The 23,730-nt window shown below is 37.9% G+C and overlaps 1 protein-coding gene across 2 annotated transcripts; it reads left to right on the forward strand.

The window, feature by feature from the left end:
* The first annotated feature begins 4,120 nt into the window (after positions 1-4,120).
* LOC104110111 (G-type lectin S-receptor-like serine/threonine-protein kinase At4g27290) lies at positions 4,121-8,481 on the forward strand. Of its 2 annotated transcripts, XM_009619537.4 has the most exons (7): positions 4,130-5,635; positions 6,168-6,311; positions 6,454-6,614; positions 6,945-7,155; positions 7,338-7,575; positions 7,667-7,817; positions 8,042-8,481. In XM_009619537.4, the coding sequence occupies exons 1-7, from the start codon at positions 4,363-4,365 to the stop codon at positions 8,345-8,347; spliced, it is 2,484 nt and encodes an 827-aa protein (XP_009617832.1). In that variant the 5' UTR covers positions 4,130-4,362; the 3' UTR covers positions 8,348-8,481. The 2 variants fall into 2 exon arrangements, with proteins under 2 accessions (XP_009617833.1, XP_009617832.1); XM_009619538.4 differs by lacking the exon at positions 6,168-6,311 and having other exon boundaries at positions 4,121-5,635.
* Positions 8,482-23,730: the final 15,249 nt, after the last annotated feature.

The following is a 23,730-nucleotide window of genomic DNA, read 5'->3' on the forward strand; positions in this document are numbered from 1 at the left end:
TATTATAGAAGATGGCTCTTGGGTCGGCCGAGGTCCATCAACTAATCCAGACACAAAATGATAACATAAGGAAAAATGATATTGTATAGTCGCTCTCAAAATAATAGTCGAATATATATATATCAATTCTGTATGTTATATACAAAAATTATACAAATTTTATATATTTTTTGACTAGCGAATATAAATAATATTTGGCACGGGATAAAAGTGAAAATTCCATGACATAAATGATCTACTCGTCCTTGGTACTGACTATGCAGATGGCTCCTATGTCCCAAGAAACTCAAATAAACTCTTGATTTTATTAGCAACAAATATGTATTTCCTTGAATCGCAGAGAAATTATGTAGTATTAATGTATCGTCTCGTGATGATATCAATAAGGCGCAAAATACATAGGGTGTCCCCTGAACTATAAATGAAATTTCTATTACAAATTTTTTGTCGACGAAAATTACGTTACACACTCAATCTTTTCAAAATGTGCCTAATACACACTATTTTGCCTATGTGACCAGCGCGTTTTTACCAACAAAATAAGGCGTGTGAAGAAACAAAAATATACTATATGTGATGTTTTATTTGAACGTTTCAAATTGATTTTCCTTTTCCTTTTCTTTCTTTTATTACTATTCCATTTTCTTTTATTTTGTTTTGTTCATTCTTCAACGAAACCAAAAGGTCTCCCATATTTGTCTTCCATAGTCCCCCATATCCCCGTACCCGCCTTTGTTTGTTTTCTTTGTGAAACTCCTCCATAGAAATTATGACGAGTCTAATAACGAAGCTTGATAGCCTATGAAATTTTAAAGGTAGAGAGAGATAATATTTTTTTTAAAAAGAGATCTTTTAGGTTTGTCCAAATTAATGGAGATTGGTTGATGAAAAGGTGAATCTATGATCTATGTCGTCTTCAATTAGAGCCTTCACTGCTCTCTGCAACTCCTTTTTAGTTCAGCCACAGCCTTGGCCGCCAGCGGCAGTCCTCCTCCGCCCTCTACAGTACCACTTGCCATCCTTGATTTTTATGAAGAATAATATGAAATTTAAAGATTTTAGTAGAAAGATAATAAGTTCGACAGGGAATGTGTAGGCTTTCTTACTTAAGGAAGTTAATCCAGATTATTATTTTGGGATTCTTTTAAAGTGAAAGAAAAATAATTTTAATGGAGATGAGGGGTTACTGATGATGCTACTTTGGTATTAGAGAACTTCACATAGCTGATTTTTGGTTGAAGAATAGTGGTCGGAGATGGAAAGCAAGATTTGAGAGTATTAAAAAAAGGTGGCCAATAGAAGAGAAGACAGCCATGATGGATTTAATGAACATGATGGGATCTAATTATAATTTTAAGTTTTTTTTTTTTTTTTTGTATAAGTTAATGACACATGTCACTATTTGATTGGAGCATGAAATTACACATATTTTGAAAAATTGATCAAGAAAAATATAGTGTGTAGTAGACACACTTTACAAAGGTTGAGTGTAAGGTAATTTTCAAAAAGTCTGTAATAGAGTTTTGGTCCATAATTTAAGGGATAACTTATATATTTTGCCTACCAATAATGGAAGGACATAGGCATGATTAGCTACAGAAGAATAATACGTTGTAATATTTAGAATTAATTTAATATTAAATTTAATATTTTATTTTTAAGGTTAAGTTTTTATAATCACAAATATGATGTTTTTAATGCAATAAGTTTTAGAAGTATTTATTTCTTAAACGATGATAGCTTGTTAGAATGTGAATCCTTTGACAAAACTCCATGCTTGATCTCTAATATCTCGGATAATCCATCACCACATTTAATATTTCTATTTTATTAATCTTTCTTCCTCCAAAAGTCATGTAATTTGAGTGGCTGAAAGAAACAAAACCTCACGCCCCGCCTTTTTATAATTATTGTTTTTGTTTTTATGTTGCTTTCAAGTTTCAAAGATACCAAACTCAACTAAAAGCAAACTTTCTTGGAGCCAAATCTGAGAAAGTCAGTGGCGTCCTTTTAATTAACCCAACTCCCTCCACAACCTCACAAAAGAAGAAAGAATCACTTTCTTTTTGCTTTCTATATCGTTAAAATAAATGTTACTCCCTCCATCCTAAAAGTACTATTAATACTAGAATGATTATTAATAAAATAAAATTATATTATACTTGAGAACAATATTGTTTACCCGTAAAATGGTACAGTTAAATTTGTTACGTGGTTTATAGACAAGCGAACTGATTTGATTCAAAAATAATAAAGAGATAAGATTAAAAATGAGATTTAGCAATTGAAATTGAAGAAGATGAAAAGCCCGACTCCGAGCGCAATGCCTCCGAGAACATAAGTGAAAGCAATGATAAAGTGTGAATAAAGTTGTTTAATTGAGAGCAAAAGTAAATTATAACTTATGTCTGCAGAAAATATCGTCCCTCTACAGTGGGTGATGAGCCTGCTATTTATAGCTTTATTTAGGGAAATAAGATCCTAGGATCAAGCTCGTCTTAAATGATAATAAAAGAGTCATTGATGAATATATAACGGCAGGCCATGAATGCAAATATTCCCTGCAACAGTTGCTCATTTAATGTTAGAGAATATTCCCTCATTGAATGATATCCGATGGCAAACCCTTGATCTCCTCCTGTTAAATATGTTCCCTTCGGAATTTACCCGATATCGATTATATTCGTTGTGTCCGATATTGGTTGTTGCGTGACTTGCTTTTTCCTTACCTTCGGTTCCACGTATCATGCTACCATTTGACCATATGTTATAAACCAACTTTACCCCATACAAAACATCTATTAAGAACAATATTTAAAAATAACAAGTATGACAAGAGTGGGTTGCTCTAGTGGTGAGCACCCTCCACTTCCAACCAACAGGTTGTGAGTTCGAGTCACCCCAAGAGCAAGGTGTGGAGTTCTTGGAGGGAGGGAGTCGAGGGTCTATCGTAAACAACCTCTCTACCCAAAGATATGGGTAAGGTTTGCGTACAAACTACCCTCCCCAGACTCCACTAGTGGGATTATATTGGGTTATTGTTGTATTTAAAAATAACAAGTATTCAAAATATATATTTGCCAAAAAAGGTTTTTATAACTACCAAAATAGTTAAGAGTGTCATACAAGATTAAACAGAAGAAATATGCATGACTTGGTCATATACTCATATTTGGTTATGCAGGTTGCTATCAAATATCAATTGGAGTAGGAAGAGGACCAGGAAGATCTTTAAGTGCCTGTCCAATTGAGGATGTTATAGACTAAAGAAAACACGTGTTTGACCAAGTAAAACCTTTCGATTGAGTAGGGTAATATTTATTGAATAACGTTGTAGTTAGGTAAAACAGATAACGACTGTATGGTTCAGAAAGTCCAATAATCATTAAACAAATTCTCGTAATGAAACTTAGAATTCTAATATATATAGTAAAAATTCTGCCACTGGTCTACAAATAAAAGGGTTGCCTCATTGTATTTTAGAGCACCAAATTATAAATGGAAGGAAGTTCTTAGAGAGAGGGAGGCGAGAGTCTATCGGAAATAATTTTTCTATCTATCCTCTTCAGACCCCACTAGTGAGATTATACTGAGTTGTTGTTGTTCATGAAGTTGCAATCGGCCATTATCGTTTAGTTTAGGAAATGATAATTACAGGATGCAATGAATTCCAAACTCCTCGATGCTATCAAATAGTAATCAAATCTAATTTCTCTCTTTTGGCTTTTATTGACTAAAAAGGTTTTGCATAATGTAATTTATGAATTAGACTAAGAAAAGTCTGGCTAATCATTTTAGTTTTGAATTAAAGAGGTGTACTAACATCCGCAAAGAGAAAAGACAACAAATTAGATGGAAACTCTGAGACGATTATTAAACCGCCAAATGTGATGCACAATATTTTTATTTAAACCAAAAAAGAAAATTAAAGAAAGATGAGACTGGTGTCGAATTCTCAAATCTCAATTTCTTCATTAGTTTTCTGTTCACGTCATTTGTGTAGTCCCTTTTCTATAATCATCCAGTATAAGTATATTTGAAAGATGCTGGTCTGACTAATTCTAGTGCCCTGCTTTTGTGGGATATGTAGAATCACCAGTAACCAATAACCAGACTAAAACTTGGCCATGTATAAGTTTTTATTTAATTTAAGATGTGGACAAGTGTGTCAAAATTGTCCAAATCTTGCAAAACCAGTTTATCCTCCAAGTTGAGTCATAAAACGAAGTCTTAGTCGTCCCTCAGACCAAAGACCACAAGAAATAGAATATAGTGACTTGTTATCACCCCCACCCTTTACAGTTAAATCTTTTTTCCTATTTTTGTACAAAGATACAGCCAAGATATGAAGAAGAGTTAGCCATGGAAACATTCCCCTTTCTTCTCCTCCTCTTCTTCTCCTTAATTTTTCTTCACAAGGTTAATGGTCAAGGGGATACCATAACTACAACTCAGTTCATTAAAGATGGTGAAACTATTGTTTCCTCTGATGAAACATTCGAGATGGGATTCTTCAGTCCTCTTGACACTTCCGCAAATCGCTATGTTGGAATATGGTACAAGAAAATCTCTCTTATTACTCCAGTTTGGGTTGCTAATAGAGTAGCTCCTGTCACCAACAAATCTGGGGTCTTGAAAGTCATTCAGTCAGGTCTTGTTGTTCTTGTCAATGATACTAATGCCACTGTTTGGTCAACCAATTCATCAACAACTGTGCAAAATCCTGTTGCTCAGTTGCTGGACACAGGAAATTTTGTGGTGAGAGATGCAGATGATCCAAATCCTGAAAATTTCCTTTGGCAAAGCTTTGATTATCCTACTGATACGTTGATAGCAAGTATGAAACTTGGAAAAGACTTGGTGACTGGATTTGAAAGGTATCTTACCTCGTGGCGAAGTAATGATGATCCTGCTCCTGGGGAATATACTTATCACTGTGATCCTACTGGTTATCCGCAAGACCTTATGAGAAAAGGGCCTAATGTTATTTATAGAGCAGGGCCATGGAATGGTCTTCGGTGGAGTGGTGCACCTAATATGGTGAACAATTCAATCACCTCTTTTGGCTTGATCATGAACAGTAAGGAAATTTATTACAAGTATGAACTTGTGAATAAATCTGTTATTAACACTTTAGTGATAAAGCCTAATGGGAATACTATGCGTATGATTTGGATTGAAAAGACTCAGGGTTGGGTTAATTACCATTCGACAGATGCAGATGATTGTGATGCGTATAAACTATGTGGTGCATATGGCACTTGCAACGTTTTGAGTGATCCTGTGTGTCAATGTTTAGACAAATTCGAGCCAAAACATCCATATGATTGGAATAGGGCCGATTGGTCGAGTGGCTGTGTCCGAAAACGGTCAATAAATTGCACAGGAGATGGGTTTCTAATGTATTCTGGTATTAAACTGCCTGATACACGAAATTCTTGGTTCAGTGAGACAATGGCACTAGATGAATGCAGGGAAGTTTGCTTGAGAAATTGTTCGTGTATGGGTTATACTAATCTGGACATACGCAATGGAGGAAGCGGGTGCTTGTTATGGATTGATGAGCTGGTTGACATCAGACAGCTATCACAATCAGGACAGGATATCTACATTAGAATGTCTGCTTCAGACATAGGTAATACTCCTATGCAATTTCACTGATGGATGTTTAATGTTAATAGCTATTGTTTTTCTTGATTGCCTGGATCTAAGATGTGTAGAAAGCATCAAATTTCTTCCATTTAAGAAATTTAAATTTCTAAATCTTATACTTGTAAATACCTCTTTCTATTGAATCTTGCCAAAATAAAACCTTCCTGCCTCAACACCAGTGTCACTGTATAATGCTTGTGGAGTTGTGGTCAACCATGATTCACTGCTAGTTCAATTATATAAGGTTGATTAGCAAAGAAAGAAGAGTGTGTTTACTAGGAATGTAGCTATAAACTTAAGAATGTTGGTTTACTTCTCTACGAAAAGATTTACTATCCTTTCGTTCTAAACACTTTCATGCCTAGGTAATCCAAGTCCACATTGTGGAGAAAAACTGAAAAAGACTTATAGGACCATCCTGTTTTCCAGGAAATAAATCGAACAAATACAATGAAGCATGTAGGAACTGCTAATTTAAACAGCTACCTAAAATATTTGGATGGAAAATGTTGCAGGTTCAGCTGGATCAAAGGGTAAGAAAGCTGTCATACTTGCAGTAGCTTTACCACTATTGGTTGCGTTGATTCTGCTAGGTTTAGGTGTAGGCCTGATTCTTTATAAACGTAAAAGGAGAGAGGATCCAGTGCTCACAACAAAGAGTAAGTGAATTATACCAATTTTATCTATTGAAAAGCCGGGGAGCAGCTAATTATGGTTATTAGTTCTGTATATGTCACTTGTATGTCTTTTGAAGTGTGGTCTGAAGTCCGAACGAACTCTACTTGTATGTTAAAATGGCAGGGAGATTAGGTGGTCACAGCAACAAGAATGATGACAGTAATCAAAATCACCATGAAGATTTTGAGCTACCACTTTTTGACTTATTTACATTAACCAAGGCTACTAACAACTTTTCATTTGAGAACAAGATTGGAGAGGGTGGCTTTGGACAAGTTCACAAGGTAGAAACATTTCTCAGACTCCAAGTAATAATACTCTAGAGCACACTGAAACCTCAAATCCCATTAATTTCTTTGCTTTTCCTGAAATGAAGATTAATTCTTGGAGTCAGTACAAAAAGCAGTTTTTGAATTTGTCCCTTTTTTGGTGCAAATTAGTGAAGAGTTGTGTCCTTTGTATAGTGGTAGGTTTAACAATTTCTAGCATCATAGCCTCTAAATGGAAATGAACTGTGCAAGTGGATGCTGCTTAAACAAAAACTTGACTGGAATAGTAGGGTAAAAATGACCATTCGCTCCATCGACTTTCTAACAGGACTGCTACTTTTACAGGGTGTATTGGAAGGTGGACAAGAAGTAGCAGTGAAGCGGCTTTCAGAAACTTCAAAGCAAGGACTCCACGAGTTCAAGAATGAAGTTAACTGCATTGCAAAACTTCAGCATCGAAATCTTGTAAAGCTTCTGGGATGCTGCATTCAAGCAGAAGAGAAGATGTTGGTGTACGAATACTTGCCAAACAAGAGCCTGGATTTGTATATATTTGGTTAGTCTTTTTACATCTAGTGTGCAGCCATTTCTTTCAATGCAATCAATTCTTTTGAGTGATATAAAAAACCTCATACTCAAAATGGCAAATGTTCAAGAAGGGAATTTCTAATTTGATTTCACATAATTTACTTTCATGTTTAGAGATAAATTATAATAATAATTGAAAACTTCTGGCAGATGAAGAAAGGAGCGCACTACTTGATTGGCCTAAACGCTTCAACATTATCAATGGAATTGCTAGAGGACTGATGTATCTTCATCAAGATTCTAGGCTTAGAATCATCCACAGAGACTTGAAAGCTAGCAATGTTTTGCTTGATATAGAAATGATCCCAAAGATTTCAGATTTTGGGATGGCTAGAAGTTTCGGAGGAGACGAGACAGGAGCCAATACACGCCGTGTTGTTGGAACATAGTAAGATTCGATGTTAGATCATACATGTAGTTATGTACATTAACACATACATATTCCTTCACTAACTATAAATTTGATTGCTTTGTTGCAGTGGCTACATGTCCCCAGAATATGCAGTCGATGGGATATTCTCAGTAAAATCAGATGTCTTTAGTTTTGGAGTATTAGTACTAGAGATTGTGAGTGGAAAGAAGAACAGACGATTTGTTCATCCAGACCACCACCTCAACCTTCTTGGACATGTAAGTCCTAAGTTGTAACTCCTAAGAGAAAAAGACTTTACTTAGACAAAGTACTTGTTAATGCATTTAAGTTTTATGCGCTGATGGTAAATTACATGTAAATTTCTACTATAAGCTAATTGATAATCTGTTAAAAATGGATAACTAAATTACTATCACAGGTTAAACCATATTGATAGTGTAAACATTGTTAGTTTATATAAGTTAAATCCGTTGATGTGCAGACATGGATGCTTCATAAAGAAGGAAGACAATTGGAACTAGTAGATCCAAATCTGGTGGACTCATGTTATGTATCAGAAGTGCTTAGATCAATCCATGTGGGATTGTTATGTGTTCAACAGAATCCAGAGGACAGGCCAAATATGTCTACTGTGATTATGATGCTGAGCAATGAAGGCATTTTGCCACCACCTAAACATCCTGGCTTTTTCACTGAAAGGAATGTTAAAGATGCTGAATTTTCTTGGAGTACACAAACACCTAGTTCTATAAATGAAGTTACCATCACATTGTTGAATGCTCGATAAAAGACACATGTCCATAGTGGGTTACATATTCCATCATTTTTCAGAATTGTATTAAAATCTTCTCCTTTTTTTCTTTAATACTAATTAGAAAATTTTGTATTCTTTTATGATATACAAGTCTACATTTTACGTTAGTCGTTAGGCCTTGAGTTCAATTAGGTGATACATTCAATGAAACAAAGGGGTAATCTAAATCAATTGCAGGGGCAATCAGTTTTGGTTCAACCACTAAATTCTTTGTCATAAAATTGAAGTAATCAGTGACGTCTGAACTTGAAGGAAGATTTAGTACTAGATATTGGAACAAAATAAAAGTTCCCTTTCTTTATCCTCCCCCCTCTCTTTTTTTTATTTGGTTTCTATATACTCCATCTGTTTCAATTTATGTCAATTCATTTGACTGAGCACGGAGTTAAAGGAAAAAGAGAAGATTTTTGAACTTGTGGTATAAAATGAGGCACACATATTTTGTGTGGTTATAAATTATTGCATAAAGGTAAATTGTTTCTAAATAAGGAAAGATGTCATTCTTTTTGGCACAGACTAAAAAGGAAATAGGTTCACATAAATTAAAACGGAGGGAGTATATAGTTTTGGTTGTCATGGTTACGCTAGTTTCATGTCTTGAAAGATTACCAATGTTTTCTTTGGTGATTTAATTGTCGACTTTGTAAACGTAAGGAAGATTCACTTTGGTCAATGGAAGGATTTGATCTCCTTCCAGAAACAGGAATGATGACACATGGTTTAATTTAAAATCCATGACTAGAGTCTTGCCTCCTAATGATATTTTCCATTTATTTTAAACACCAGTTAATATTTATAAAGAAGTTAAGACAAAAAGGACAAGTGAGTGTTGTTTTTTTTTACTATTGTCTTTATCTCATTTTCTGACCAAAGTCTGTATTGACCAAAGTTTATTTTACCTTTAACGTTTTAAATGCCAAAAGAAAACATGGGCAATGACGTCCCATTAGGGAGATTTTAATTTAGGTATTTTTACATTCCTTTACTTTATATGAAATTTTATTATCTTTCATAATTAAATTTTAACTTAATTACATGGTATATACAATTTACCAATTACATACAAATAAATAAATATCCCTTTATATTAGAAATTGAATAGAAAATCACATCCCTGCGCTCTCTCTCTCTGTCTCTCTTTCTCTCTTTCTCTCTCTCCGTCTCTCTCTTCTCTCTCCTTGTCTCTCTTTCAATCCTTCTCTGTTCTTTCCCCCAATTTACTTCCTTTGTTTTTCTCTGCTTTTCATCCTTTTTTTCCCAAGGAATTCATCAATAAATTTCAATTGTTACAATATAGAGTTTTAATTTAGCAATTTTTTTTCATATTGCGCAATTGGTGTTCGAATTGAAATTGTCAATCAATAAATTTTAATGGTATTTGATTCTCCACCACTGACAGTCATTAAAAAGCTCCGAAACTTTGAATTCGAATTTGAGTTTTTAAAAACTATTATTTGTTTGGATTGGGTGTTGTTGCAAACAATTAAGAATATTTTTTGGAGCTTATATATTAAATTTGAAGGTGTTTGGTAAAGATTAGACTTGATTTTGGCTGAATTTCAGATTGAAAGAAGAAGAAGAAGAAGAAGAAGAAGAAGAAGAAGAAGAAGAAGAAGAAGAACACATGACATGCACTAGTTACGAAATGTATTCTGTTGCAGTTATATATATTTTTATTTGAATATTGTATGAAAGTTGAAAATAGTTGTATAATATGTTGACGTCTATTTTGTTTGTCCTAAACTTAATCACTGTGGTACTGGCATGAAATTGGCCATTAAAGTTCAAGGAAGTTCCTCCGGCTCGACGCTCACCAATAAGCCTAATGGTGCCTCTGGAGTTTTCAGCACCATGAGCAAAGTGGTGGTTGGATTTTCAGTTGTGTTTGGTGCCTTGTTTGCATTCATGTTCTAGGGAAGAGGCAGTGCTATATATGAGTTGTGATTTCTTTCATATTTTTCATTTATTTTGTGTTTAGTTGTCGATCGATTTCTTTCCTTGTTTAGTACAAAGCCGGCTCAAAAGGCTTGGCAAGTAAGGCATATGCCTTAGGCCCCCAATTTTAGAAGGAATAAGTTATGTGTTAATTTTTTTCTTAAAAATGTTTGAGCATTTTTATAGTAAAAAACTGTCGTTGTTGTCACGACCCAAAATCTCACCAATGGCGTTATGATGGCACCTAATCTCTTAGACTAGGTAAGCCGATTTCAATTACTTTTTTTAAAACTAACAACTGAAATAATTACAAATATAGATATACAACCTCCCAAGACTGGTAGAACTGAGTCACGAACTCTAACTGGATACATAGAATGATCACGAGAACCGAATATACAATATTTTTTAATTACAAATTAACAGTACAATGAAATGAAAAGACTCCAAGGGACTGCGACAACCAAACAGCTCTACCTTGAATTCTTATGATCCCGCTTAACCTCTGCCCAAGTCTGATATCTCCAATACCTGGCTGTGCACAAAAATATGCAGAAGTGTAGTATGAGTACACCGCGGTCGGTACACAGTAAGTATTAAGACTAACCTCAGTGGAGTAGAGGCGAGGTACAGTCAAGATACTCACTAGTCTAATAACATGTGCAATATAATATACAAAATAATAGCAAACAAATAACAATAAGGGAAACATGAAACAACCACTGATATGCATAGCAGACAACAAGAATACCATTAATATCACTCAACAATTAATAAATACAATTATACTTAATTAAATCAAGTCCTTCAAATAAATGTCTTTCACATATAATTCTTCCAAATAACTCTTTTCAAAAATAATTTCCTCAAATAAATATCTTTCAAATACAATTCTTTCATATAATTCTTTTTGAATAAAAATCCTTTCAAATAAATATTTTGAATATAAAAAGGTCACCATGTGACACCTCATTTCATAGTGATAAAAATAAGGGTCTCAATCCATTTTTATATTTTTCGTAAACACGGGTCTCAGCCCATTTTTTATATTTTTTCGTAAACACGGGTCTCACCCCATTTTACATATTTCCCCAGCACCTCGTGCCCTCATTTCATATCACAACTGCACGGACAATTCACGTGCCAAATATCATTGTCATTTAATCACATCACCTCGTACCCACATTTCATATCACAACTGCACGGACAATTCACGTACCAAATATCATTGTCATTTAATCACATCACCTCGTACCCACGTTTCATATTATAACTGCACAGACAGTTCACGTGCCAATATCCTCATTATTTACTCACGGTAATCTGCCTGGCAATAGCCACAGGCTCCCAATTTTAACATAAATCAGATTATTATCAATTTACCAACAATAAGACAAAATGCACAAGGCATAAAAATAAATACAAGAAAATCACAACATCACATGAAAATCACCAACACCACAACTCCACATCATCACATATCGTCCCTGACAATAGCCGCCCTTATCGCTCCTATTGCCATTCTTTTCGCTCATATAACCACCCTTGTCGCTCCGCCAAGACAATATCAATAGCCACCCTTATCGCTCCTATTGCCACCCTTATTGCTCTTATAGCCGCCCTTATCACTCCGCCCAGACAATGTTCCAACAAACACAACAACAGTGAAATGCCACCCTTATCTCCTCAAAATAATAACTCACACAACACAATAATTTACATAGCAATTTATCACGGCAACATAACAAAATCAATTCACATTACAGTTTGCCCAATGGCCACAACAAATTTCAAGGATATAACAAAATCAATTAATTTCACAACCAATAGCCCAAGGCCCACACAATGTATATATAAAACCTCAAAAATAATTAACAGAGATAGAAAAAAATCAACATAAGACACACCTTCATTAATCCAGATTTAGATAATTATATTAATACCTCTTATTAAGTTTATTTAATTAATCATTTGCACAGGAAAAATTCATATTGAAATTAATTTCCAAGAAATATTAAACCAACAATTTTTACGAAAATTTCATAAATATTTCAAATAACAATCACATCAAATTGTCATATAAAAACAAATTCAACAACAAGGATTTAGGCATGGCAAACAGATGATTTAATAATTATTCACAATTACCCAATTTACTACACAATAATGCCTAACACTTTAATCCAATAAAATTTGCACATATAAACCCGAGTACGTACTCGTCACCTCGCGTATACGGCTTTTTACATTTCACAAATGGCACATAAGACTCGATGCCTAAGGGGTAATTCCCCCACTCGAGGTTAATCAAGACACTTACCTTTTTGAAGTTAGGCCGATATTTCAAAATAGCCTTCTTGCTTGAATTGACCTCCGGACAGCTCAAATCTATCCAAATTAATTGTATAACTTTATTAAAATTCATCGAAAATAATTCCGGATAATAATACGTCGACTTAAAAATTTATTCCAAAAAGTCAACAAAAGTCAATGCAGGGCTCGCCCCTCGGAACCCGATATAATTTTCATGAAATTCAAATACTCATTCCGATACAAGTTCAACCATACCAATTTTATCGAATTTCAATAACAATTTGACCTCCAAATCTTAAATTTTTATTTTTGGAAGATTTTACAAAAATCTTGATTTTCCTCCATAAAAATCCGAATTAAATGATGGATTCAAAGACATAATCATGAAAATTAATTAAAACTGGATAAGAATCACTTACCCCAAACACCCACGCAAGAATCTCTCCCAAAATCGTCTTCTACCAAGCTCCAAATTTGATTTTGAGTTCTGAACTCACACCCCCGTTTTTGGGACTTTTAATTTTGCCCGGATAGACCTTCTTCGCGTTCGCGAAGGACAAAACCCAACTGCCTCAAATCCTTTATCGCGTTCGCGACATCCTCGTCGCGTTCGCGAAGGCCAACTGTTTCTAACCCATCATTTCCTCTTCACGTTCGCGACCTCCTCGTCGCGTTCGCGATGACCAGCTATCCATCTCCTTCGCGTTCCACGCTTCGCGTTCGCGAAGGCCAAACGACCTCAGGCCCAACTCCTTCATTTTATTCTACGCGTTCGTATTGCCTTGGCCGCGTTCACGAAGGCTTGCCCAGCTTCTTCTTCGCGTTCGCGTGCACTGCTTCGCGTTCGCAAAGGCCAAACCAATAGTCCCTCAAATTCCTCTTCGCGAACGTGGGACTCCCTTCGCGTTCGTAAAGAAGGAAACCAGACTTCAGCAACAGTAGTCCAAACAACTCTAATTTGGTCCGAAACCACCCTGAAACACACCCGAGCCCCCCGGGTCCCCGTCCAATCATACCAACCTGTCCCATAACACAACACGGACCTGCTCGAAGCCTCAAACCACATCAAACAACATTGAAATCATGAATCGCACCCTAATTCAAACTTAATAAACTTCAACTTCTACCATCGATGCCGAAACCTATCAAATCACGTCCGATTGACCTCAAATTATGCACACAAGTCACATTCGACATAAAGGACCTACTCCAACTTCTGAAATCGGATTCCGACCCCGATATCAAAAGGTCAACTCCCCGGTCAAAATTTCCAAAATTTCAACTTTTGCCATTTCAAACTTAATTCCACTATGGACCTCCAAATAATTTTCCGGACACGCTCCTAAGTCTAAAATCATCATACGGAGATAACGAAACCGACAGAACTCCATTCTAGAGTAGTCTTCACACAGTTCCGACTACGGTCAAAATCCTAAGACTTAAGCTTCCATTAGGGACCAAGTGTCCCAAATCACTCTGAATCATTCGGTAAATGAATTCAACCACACACGCAAGTCAATACGCGTAATACGAAGCTGCTCCGGGTCTTATGCCGCCGAATGAGATTAAATTCTTGAAATGACAAGTCGGATAGTTACAGTTGTGAAGTTGATGTGACTGTTGAGGAATGGAAAATTTCTCTAATAAAGTGACCATATGTCATGACCCAATTTCCCCTCCGTGTGACGTCGTGACAACACTTAGTCTCTATAACTAGGTAAGCCTAACATTTTACAGAATAATGAAATAAAAATATAAATTTAACCAACTATTCAAAAATACACAACAAATCCCAAAACCCGGAACATCGTGAATCACAAACTATAGAAGGAAAAATCTAGTGTCTATATACGTCAGAGTCTAACAAGGAAAAATACAGAAGATGATGGATATGAGAAAGATTAGAAGGGGACTTCGAGGTCTGCGGACGCGACAGATATACCTTGAAGTCTCCAGAGATATCCCGACTCACTGATAGTACGGCTGATAAGGTGCACCTAGATCTGCACACGAAAAAAACATGTGCAGAGAGTAGCATGAGTACACCACAATTGGTACCCAGTAAGTGCCAAGCCTAACCTCGGTCGAGTAGTGATGAGGTCAGGTCAGGGCCCTACTGGTAAATATATATAAAACAATATAGAGTGTAATACCGCAATAAAATAAAGGCTAAAATTTAACAACAATGGAATCATAGAAGGTAACAGCTCAGTACACAGAAACACAACTGGGATCTCCCGAGATACCGTCTCGTAGTCCCAAACATAAATGAGCAGGGGGATCTCCCGGAATACCGTTCCGTAGTTCCAAAGTAAATATGAAAGACATGGGGGATCTCCCAGAATACCGTTCCGTAGTCCCAAAGTAAATATGCAGTACATAGGAATCTCCAGGAATACCGTTCTGTAGTCCCAAAGTAAGTATGCAGCGCGAATGATAGAAATACAACTACATCATGAAATTATTATAATTTAGACTAAGTATCAGTCAGGGAAAAAGCAGGAAATTCACTAAGCATGCTGCACATAATTCTCATAAACAATTAAGACACGTAGACATGTTGTATTAGACTAAACATGAGAGCTATACATATTGGAATAACTCAATTAAGAATGAAAAATAGATTGGTACTCATTAAAATGGTATAACTCAAAATAACAGGAAAACATATTGCTGCTCGTTAAGAAAAATCGGGTTTTACCACAACTAGCCCGTGTACGTACTCGTCACCTCACGTACACGGCGCTCACAGAGCACAATAGTTCCAAATCTTAAGGGGATTTCCTCCACACAAAGTTAGGCAAGCTACTTACCTCGAACCAAGCTCAATCAATAGGTCACAATGCCTTTCCCACTAATATCCGGCTCTGAATGGCCCAAATCTAGCCAAAAACAATTACGTATCATAAATACAACAATAATAGACTCATCTAATTAATGAAATCAACATTTTAACGAAAATTCCGAAATTAACTCAAAATCTCCTATGGGGACCACGTCTCGGAACCCGACAAAAGTTACAGAATATGAACGCCCATCCAACCACGAGTCCAATTATACAAATTTCACCAAAATCTGACATCAACTCGAACCTCAAATCTTCAATTAAAGTCTATGAAGATTTATACCATTTTCAATCCAATCTTTACCCATTTGAACTTAACGATCTTTCCACAACCTTATTGGTATGTATACATAATACTCTTACACCCAAGAATCATACTATTAATCACCCATCTTTACTCCAAACCCAAAATTGAAGAATTGAGGAAAGAAATTCTTACCTCTTTGAAGCCCTAGCAAGATCCTTGTGAAATCTTCAAACCTTGAACAAGAAATTGATGGATAAATGACTAAGTCTTCACTTTCACTCTCTAAAATGCTCTCACCTCTCTCTAAAATATCAGATGAAACCCTTCAAAAAGACCCCCAATAGTGTTTTATAAGAATGGGGTCGGGTTTATAAAATCAGAAAAATGAAGCTCCGGAACAGGTTCTGCGATCGCATATGCGACCGCATAATGGTTATGTGGATCGCATATCAATGTCAAATACTGACAAACATTTATATGTGTATGCGATCACTATGCGGCCCGCATACCTGTTCTGCGGTCGCATAGTGACCGCAGATCAGTTATGCGGTCGCATAGTCGACCGCAGATTTTATCCAAACTGGCCCTCTTCTGCCTCACTTCTGGGGACATTATGCGGCCCGTAGAGTGATTATGCGGTCACATAATGGACCACAGAAACATATTTTTCTGCCAAAAAGTTTCCTTTACTTCCCGGTGCATTGTCCAACCCAAAACGTCCGAGCGACTAATTGATCTACCTCGTCACCACAAAACCTTAATTTCCTTAGATAAATTTCTCCGGGTCACTACATATACGTCAATATCTGGTCAACCTTTTCAACTAAATTTCAAAACCTTGGAACTAGGTATTCCAAATCATTCAAAAACCACACCGGACCCGAACCAATTACCCCCGACAAGTCACATAACAAATGTAAAGCATAAATTTAGCAGTAAATGGGGAAACATGATTATAATACTCAAAATGACCGGTCGAGTCGTTACATTCTCCCCATCTTAAACAAACGTTAGTCCTCGAGCGGGTTTAGAATAATACCTCAAGTCTCAAATAAGTGTCGGTATTTACTTCGCATCTCTTGCTCAATCTACCAAGTAGCTTCTCCGACTGGCTGGCCTCTCCACTGCACCTTCACTGATGCTATGTTCTTGAACCTCAGCTTTTGAACTTACCGGTCTAAAATAGCCACCGGCTCCACATCATAAGTCAACTTACCGTTCAGCTGCACTGTACTGAAATCCAGAATATGAGACGGATCTCCGACATACTTTCGGAGCATGGATACATGGAACACTGGATGAACACCTGATAGACTAGGTGGCAAAGCAAGTTCATAAGCCATCTCTCCAATTTTCTTAAGTATCTTAAAAAGCCCAATATACCGAGGGCTCAACTTGCCCTTTCTCCCGTACCTCATAACACCCTTCATAGGCGAAAGTCGGAGCAAGACTCGCTCTCCAATCATGAATGTAACATCGCGAACATTCCGATCTGCATAACTCTTATGTCTGGACTGGGCTGTGTGAAGTCTATCCTGAATCACCTTCACCTTTTCCAAGGAATCATGAATCAAGTCCGTACCCAATAATCTGGCCTCACCGGGCTCGAACCAACCCACTGGGGACCGACACCGCCTACCGTACAGAGCCTCATACGGTTCCATCTGAATGCTGGACTGATAACTGTTGTTGTAAGCAAACTCTGCAAGTGGCAAGAGCTGGTCCCAAGCACCCCCAAAATCTATCGCATACGCACAGAGCATATCCTCTAATATCTTAATAGTGCGCTCAGACTGCCCGTCCGTATGAGGGTGAAATGCTGTGCTCAACTCAATCCTAGTACCCAATTCATGTTGTACAACTCTCCAGAACCGTGATGTAAACTGTGTACCCCGGTCAAAGATAATAGATACTGGTACGCCATGAAACCTAACGATCTCACGGATGTAAATTCGAGCTAGCTGCTCGGAAGAATAGGTAGTCATCACAGGAATAAAATCAGCCGACTTGGTCAGCCTATCCACAATCACCCAAATTGCATCAAACCTCCGCTGAGTCCGTGGGAGTCCAACAACGAAATCCATAGTTATCCGCTCCTATTTCCACTCCGGAATCTCTAACTTCTGAAGCAATCCACCTGGTCGTTGATGCTCATATTTTACCTGCTGGCAATTCAGACATCAAGCCACATACTCTACTATGTTCTTCTTCAGTCTCCTCCACCAGTAATGCTGTTTCAAGACCTGGTATATCTTTGCGGCACCCGGATGAATAGAGTACCACAAACTGTGACCCTCCTGGAGAATCAACTCACGCAAACCATCTACATTGGGCACACATAGCCTGCCCTGCATCCTCAGTGCACCATCATCTCCAATAGTGACCTCCTTAGTATCACAGTGCTGGACCGTGTCCTTAAGGACAAGCAGATGGGGGTCTTCATACTGACGCTCTATGATACGATCATAAAGAGAAGACCGAGAGATCACACAAGCCAATACTTGACTCGGCTCAGAAATATCCAATCTCACAAAATGGCTGGCTAAGGCTTGAACATCCAATGCCAATGGCCTCTCTGTTGCCGGTAGATATGCTAAATTCCGCAAACTCTCTGCCCGGTGACTCAAAGCATAGGCCACCATATTGTCCTTCTTAGGGTGGTACAAAATAGTGATATCATAATCCTTAAGTAGCTCCAACCACCTCCGCTGACGTAAGTTAAGATCTTTTTGCTTAAACAAATGCTACAAACTCCGATGATCGGAGTAAATCTCACAAGGAACACCGTACACATAATGCCGCCATATCTTCAAGGCATGAACAATAGCTGCTAACTTAGGGTCATGGACATGATAGTTCTTTTCGTTCACCTTCAGTTGTCTGGACGCGTAGGCAATCACCCTACCGCCCTGCATTAACACCGCGCCGAGACCAATCTGTGATGCATCACAATTTACAGTATAAGATCCCGAACCTGTAGGTAATACCAATACTGGGGCTGTAGTCAAAGCTGTCTTGAGCTTCTGAAAGCACTCCTCACATTCCTCTGTCCACCTGAACTAGGCACCCTTCTGGGTCAGCCTGGTCATAGGTGCTGCAATAGATGAGAATCCCTCTACAAAGCGACGGTAATACCCCGCCAAACTGTAACGACTCGGCCGGTCGTTTTGAGAGTAATAGCCCCGATCCCCTATTAACTGATTTCTCCATATCTATTTCTGCTATTGTGACTTGCCGGGATGATTGGTTTTGAGTTTCAGAGTGTTTTGGGACACTTAGTCCCTAAATGAGAGCTTAAGCCTAAGGATTTGGGCCGTAGTCGAAACTATGTGAAGATGACTCCGAAATAGAATTCTGTCAGTTCCGTTAACTCCGTTAGGTGATTTTGGATTTAGGGGCGTGTTCGGATTGTGTTTTGGAGATCCATAGCTCATTTAGGCTTGAAATGGCGAAAGTCGAATTTTTTGGAGTTTTGGGCCGCTAGTGGAATTTTTGATATCGGGGTCGGAATCCGATTCCGGAAGTTGGAATAGGTCCTTAATATCGAATGAATTGCGTGCAAAATTTGGGGTCAATCAGACGTGGTTTGATAGGTTTCAGCATCAGTTGTAGAATTTTGAAGTTTCAAGTTCTATAAGTTTGAATTGGAAGGTGATTCATGATTTTAGCATTTTTTTAATGTGATTTGAAAGCTCGACTAAGTTCCTATGGTGTTTTAGGACTTGTTGGTATGTTTGGTTGAGGTCTTGGAGCCTCGAGTGAGTTTCGGATGCTTAACGGATCACTTTTGGACTTTGGATGATAGCAGATTTCTAGTGTTCTGTTGCAGTCATTTTCTTCATCGCGTTCGCGTAAGGTATCTGGGAAGGGCAGCTGAATTACTCTTCACATTTGCTATATTGCTCTCGCTCTCGCATTCGCGAAGGTGTGGAACCTCGAAGCTACGCGTTCGCGACATGGTTCTCGCGTCCGCGAAGAAGAACTGGAGGCAGGCGAGATTTCGTGCTTCGCGTACGCGATGGAGATCCCGCGTTCGCAAAGGGTCAAGATGAGTGGTCTTCACATTCGCGATGGAGGATTTTTAGGCCGAAGTAAATTGTACTTCGCGAATGCGAGGGTGTGGTCGCGTTCGCGAAGAAGAACATGTCTGGGCAGTATTAAAGTTTCCAAAACGGGGGTTATGCCATTTTTATCAAAAACTTGAGTTGGGAGCTCGGATTTTGGACGAGGGATTGAGGGATTTTCAGACATATCGATTGGGTAATGATTCTTAACTCCTTTATGGTTATATTTCACTAATCTATGCTTGAATTCATCATTTAATTTCAGATTTGGGGTGAGAAATTGAGAAAAGTTCTTAGGCCGAATTTTGGGGTTTTGATCAAGATTTTGGTATCGAATTTGAACAATTTTGGTACGAGTAAACTCGGGAGCAAATGAGTAAATTTCGAAATTTTTGTTAAAATGTTGATTTCATTAATTAGATGAGTCTATTATGGTTGTTCACGATGCATAATCACCTGGGCAGCAGAATATATTTTCCAAATTGAGGGTTAAGCCATTTTTATCATATCTTGACTTGTGGAGCTCGGTTTTGAGCGATTCTTTATGGGTTTTTCAAACAAATCGATTGGGTAAGTGTTCTTCACCTAGAATTTATTATATTCCATGACTTTAACTTCATTTTTATCATTTAATTTGTATTTTGAGTTGAGGAAAATGGTGGTTTTTGAAGAAAAGTTTCAAAATGAAAAATCATGATTTGAGGGACGAATTGGTATCGGAATATGATAATTTTAGTATGGTTGAACTCGTATCGGAATGGGTGTTCAGATTTTTGTGAAATTTGTCGGGTTCCGAGGTGCGGGCCCGGAGGTCGACTTTTGGGTCGATTTTTAGATTTTGATAAAGATTGAGGCTTTATGATCCGGAATAGTTTCTTATGAGTTTTATTTGTGCTTTGAAGTTATTTTGATTTGATTTGAGCCTTCCGGAGGCCATTTCACCGAGAAGTTCATTTTTGAGTATCAGTCTGTCTTTTTTGAGGTAAGTATCTTGCCTAACTTCGTGTGGGGGAACTATCCCTTGGGATTTGAGTCTTCTATGCTAAGTGTAGTCCTTGTACGCCAGGTGACGAGTATGTGCTCGGACTTATTTATGGAAAATTGACCTTTTAGGATTCTTAGGCCCTTGTATTCACTTAATATGCAATTGTTCTTGTTATGATTACGCTTCTTAATCCTAAGTTTCACCTCTACCTGCTTAATTAGATTTAATTGCTTCATGATTCACTCTTATAGCTTATTTGATTCATATGTGCCTTAACTGAAATTGTTACCTTTCTATTGCCATGTTATCCTTTCCCTAACTGCTTATATTTATTTGAAATTATTACTATCTCAATCCACAAATGCGATACAAACTTCGCAAATATGAAGTGCCCAACCCCAGTCCATATTCGCATTAGCCATCTCTCGCAAAAGCGATGCTCACATTTACGAGCAAAACCTTGCAAATACGAGATCTCCAGGTTCAAAACGCTAGTTGTTCATCAGCTTTGCCAAAACCATGTGCAACCCACTCACCCTAGCCCCTCAGAATCCAATTCTAACATTCACACAAGTGAAATAACATCATACAAACTCGCTCGCAAGCTCAAATAATAAAATAACATCAAATATCATGAATCAATCATTAAAACTCAAGATTTTCAAGTTTAAAACTCAATTTTCTGATTCCCATATAATGTGCCGAATTGGCCTTAGATCACTTGGGACCCCAACCGAACATGCGCACAAGTCCAAATCATCATACAAACCTACCGGAATCGTCAAAATATCGATTCGAGGTCGTTTACAAAAGGTTTATGACCGTGCTCAACTCTAGCTATTTTAAAGTCAAAAATTATAGTATCTTTAAATATTCACATATAAACTTTCCAAAAATTGACACGAACCACACACGCAAGTCATAAATCATCAAATAGAGCTATGAAAAGTACTGAAACACAGAAAATGGAGCTAGTGTAACGACCCGACCGATCGTTTTGAGCTTTAGCCTTCCATTCAGTGGTTTGAGACTTTGAGTAGCTTCATATTATATATTATGACTTGCGCATATGGTTGGTTTCTGGTTTCGAGATGTAATTGCTTTTGGCTAGATTTGGGCCATTCAGAGCCGAATATTCGTGGGAAAGGCATTGTGACCGATTGATTGAGCTTGGTTCGAGGTAAGTGATTTGCCTAACTTTGTGTGGGGGAAATTCCCTTATGATTTGGAACTATTGTGCTATGTGAGTGCCGTGTACGTGAGGTGACGAGTACGTACACAGGCTAGTTGTGGTAAAACCCGATTTTTCTTAACGAGCAACAACATGTTTTCCTGTTATTTTGAGCTATACCATTTTAATGAGTACCAATCTATTTTTCACTCTTAATTGAGTTATTCCAATATGTGTAGCTATCATGTTTAGTCTAATACAACATGTCTACATGTCTTAATTGTTTATGTGAATTATGTGCAGCATGCTTAGTGAATTTCCTGCTTTTTCCCTGACTGGTACTTAGTATAAATTATAAGAATTTCGTGATTTAGTTGTATTTCTATCACTTGCGCTGCAAATTTACTTTGGGACTATGGAACGGTATTTCGGGAGATCCCCCTACACATTTACTTTGGGACTATGGAACGGTATTCCGGGAGATCCCCCTGCACATTTATTTTTGGACTACAGAACGGTATTCCGGAAGATACCCCTGCACATTTACGTTTGGGACTACGGGACAGTATCTCGGGAAATCCCCGGTTGTGTTTCTGTGTACTAAGCTGTTACCTTCTATGATTTCATTGTTGTTAAATTTCAGATTTTTATTTTTTTGCGGTATTACATTCTATATTGTTTTATTATATATTTGCCAGTGGAGCCTTGACCTGACCTCATCACTACTCGACCGAGGTTAGGCTTGGCACTTACTGGGTACCGATTTTGGTGTACTCATGCTACTCTCTGCCCATGTTTTTCATGTGCAGATCCAGGTATACCTTATCAGCCGCACTATCAGTGAGCCGAGACAGTTTTGGAGACTTCAAGGTATATATTCCGCGTCCGCAGACCTCGGAGTCCCCTACTACTCTTTCTCATGTCCATTGTCTTATGTATTTTTCTTTGTTAGATTTTGATGTATAGAGACTCTAGATTTTTCCTTCTGCAGTTTGTGATTCACGATGTTCCAGATTTTGGGATTTGTTGTGTATTTTTGAATAGTTGGTTAAATTTATATTTTTATTTCATTATTTTGCAAATGTTAGGCTTACCTAGTTGTAGAGACTAGGTGCCGTCACGACGTCACATGGAGGGGAATTTGGGTCGTGACAAGTTAGTATCAAAGCTCTATGTTCGTAGGTATCGTAAGTCACAAACCGCTTTATTAGAGTCTCGCGGATCGGTACAAAGACGTCTGTACTTATCTTTGGGAGGCCGTGGAACTGTTAGTAAAATTTCACTACTTTGATTCCTTGTCGTGCGAAAATTGTTGACTTCAGAGATTCTAAATTTCTGTAATCTACTCTCTCACAGATGGTGAGGACACGTACATGCGGATATGATGAACAGGAACCCGCGCCCCCTACTAGAACCGCGAGAGGTTGGGGCCGGGGTAGAGGCCGAGGACGTCCACGTGGTGTAGCCAGAGCACCCACATGAGCTGCTACAAAAGAGCCCTCAGTAGCTTACGCTGGAGGGCAGACACCTGAGATACCTGTTGCTGCACCTGCCCTCCAGGAGACTCTAGTCCAGTTTTTGAGCATGTTCAGCACCTTAGCTCAGGCTGGATTGATTCCACTTGCTCCTGCCATATCTCAGGCTGGGGGAGGAGCACAGACTCCCATCACTCGTACTCCAGAGCAGCCGGTTCTGGTCGACCAGGTTCCAGAGGTTGTACCAATGCAGCCGGTAGCTCCAGCTCAGCCCGAGGTTAGGGCAGCAGCTTCTGAGGCGGAGCAGCTCAGACTTGAGAG

The sequence above is a fragment of the Nicotiana tomentosiformis genome, chromosome 7 (genome assembly GCF_000390325.3).
Source record: "Nicotiana tomentosiformis chromosome 7, ASM39032v3, whole genome shotgun sequence".
Classification (NCBI taxonomy): domain Eukaryota; kingdom Viridiplantae; phylum Streptophyta; class Magnoliopsida; order Solanales; family Solanaceae; genus Nicotiana; species Nicotiana tomentosiformis.

Coding starts and splice junctions, on each gene's coding strand:
- LOC104110111 (XM_009619537.4), top strand. CDS start 4,363: ATGGAAACATTCCCCTTTCTTCTCCTCCTCTTCTTCTCCTTAATTTTT. Junction 5,636..6,167: donor AATGTCTGCTTCAGACATAG/GTAATACTCCTA, acceptor AAAATGTTGCAG/GTTCAGCTGGATCAAAGGGT. Junction 6,312..6,453: donor TCCAGTGCTCACAACAAAGA/GTAAGTGAATTA, acceptor TTAAAATGGCAG/GGAGATTAGGTGGTCACAGC.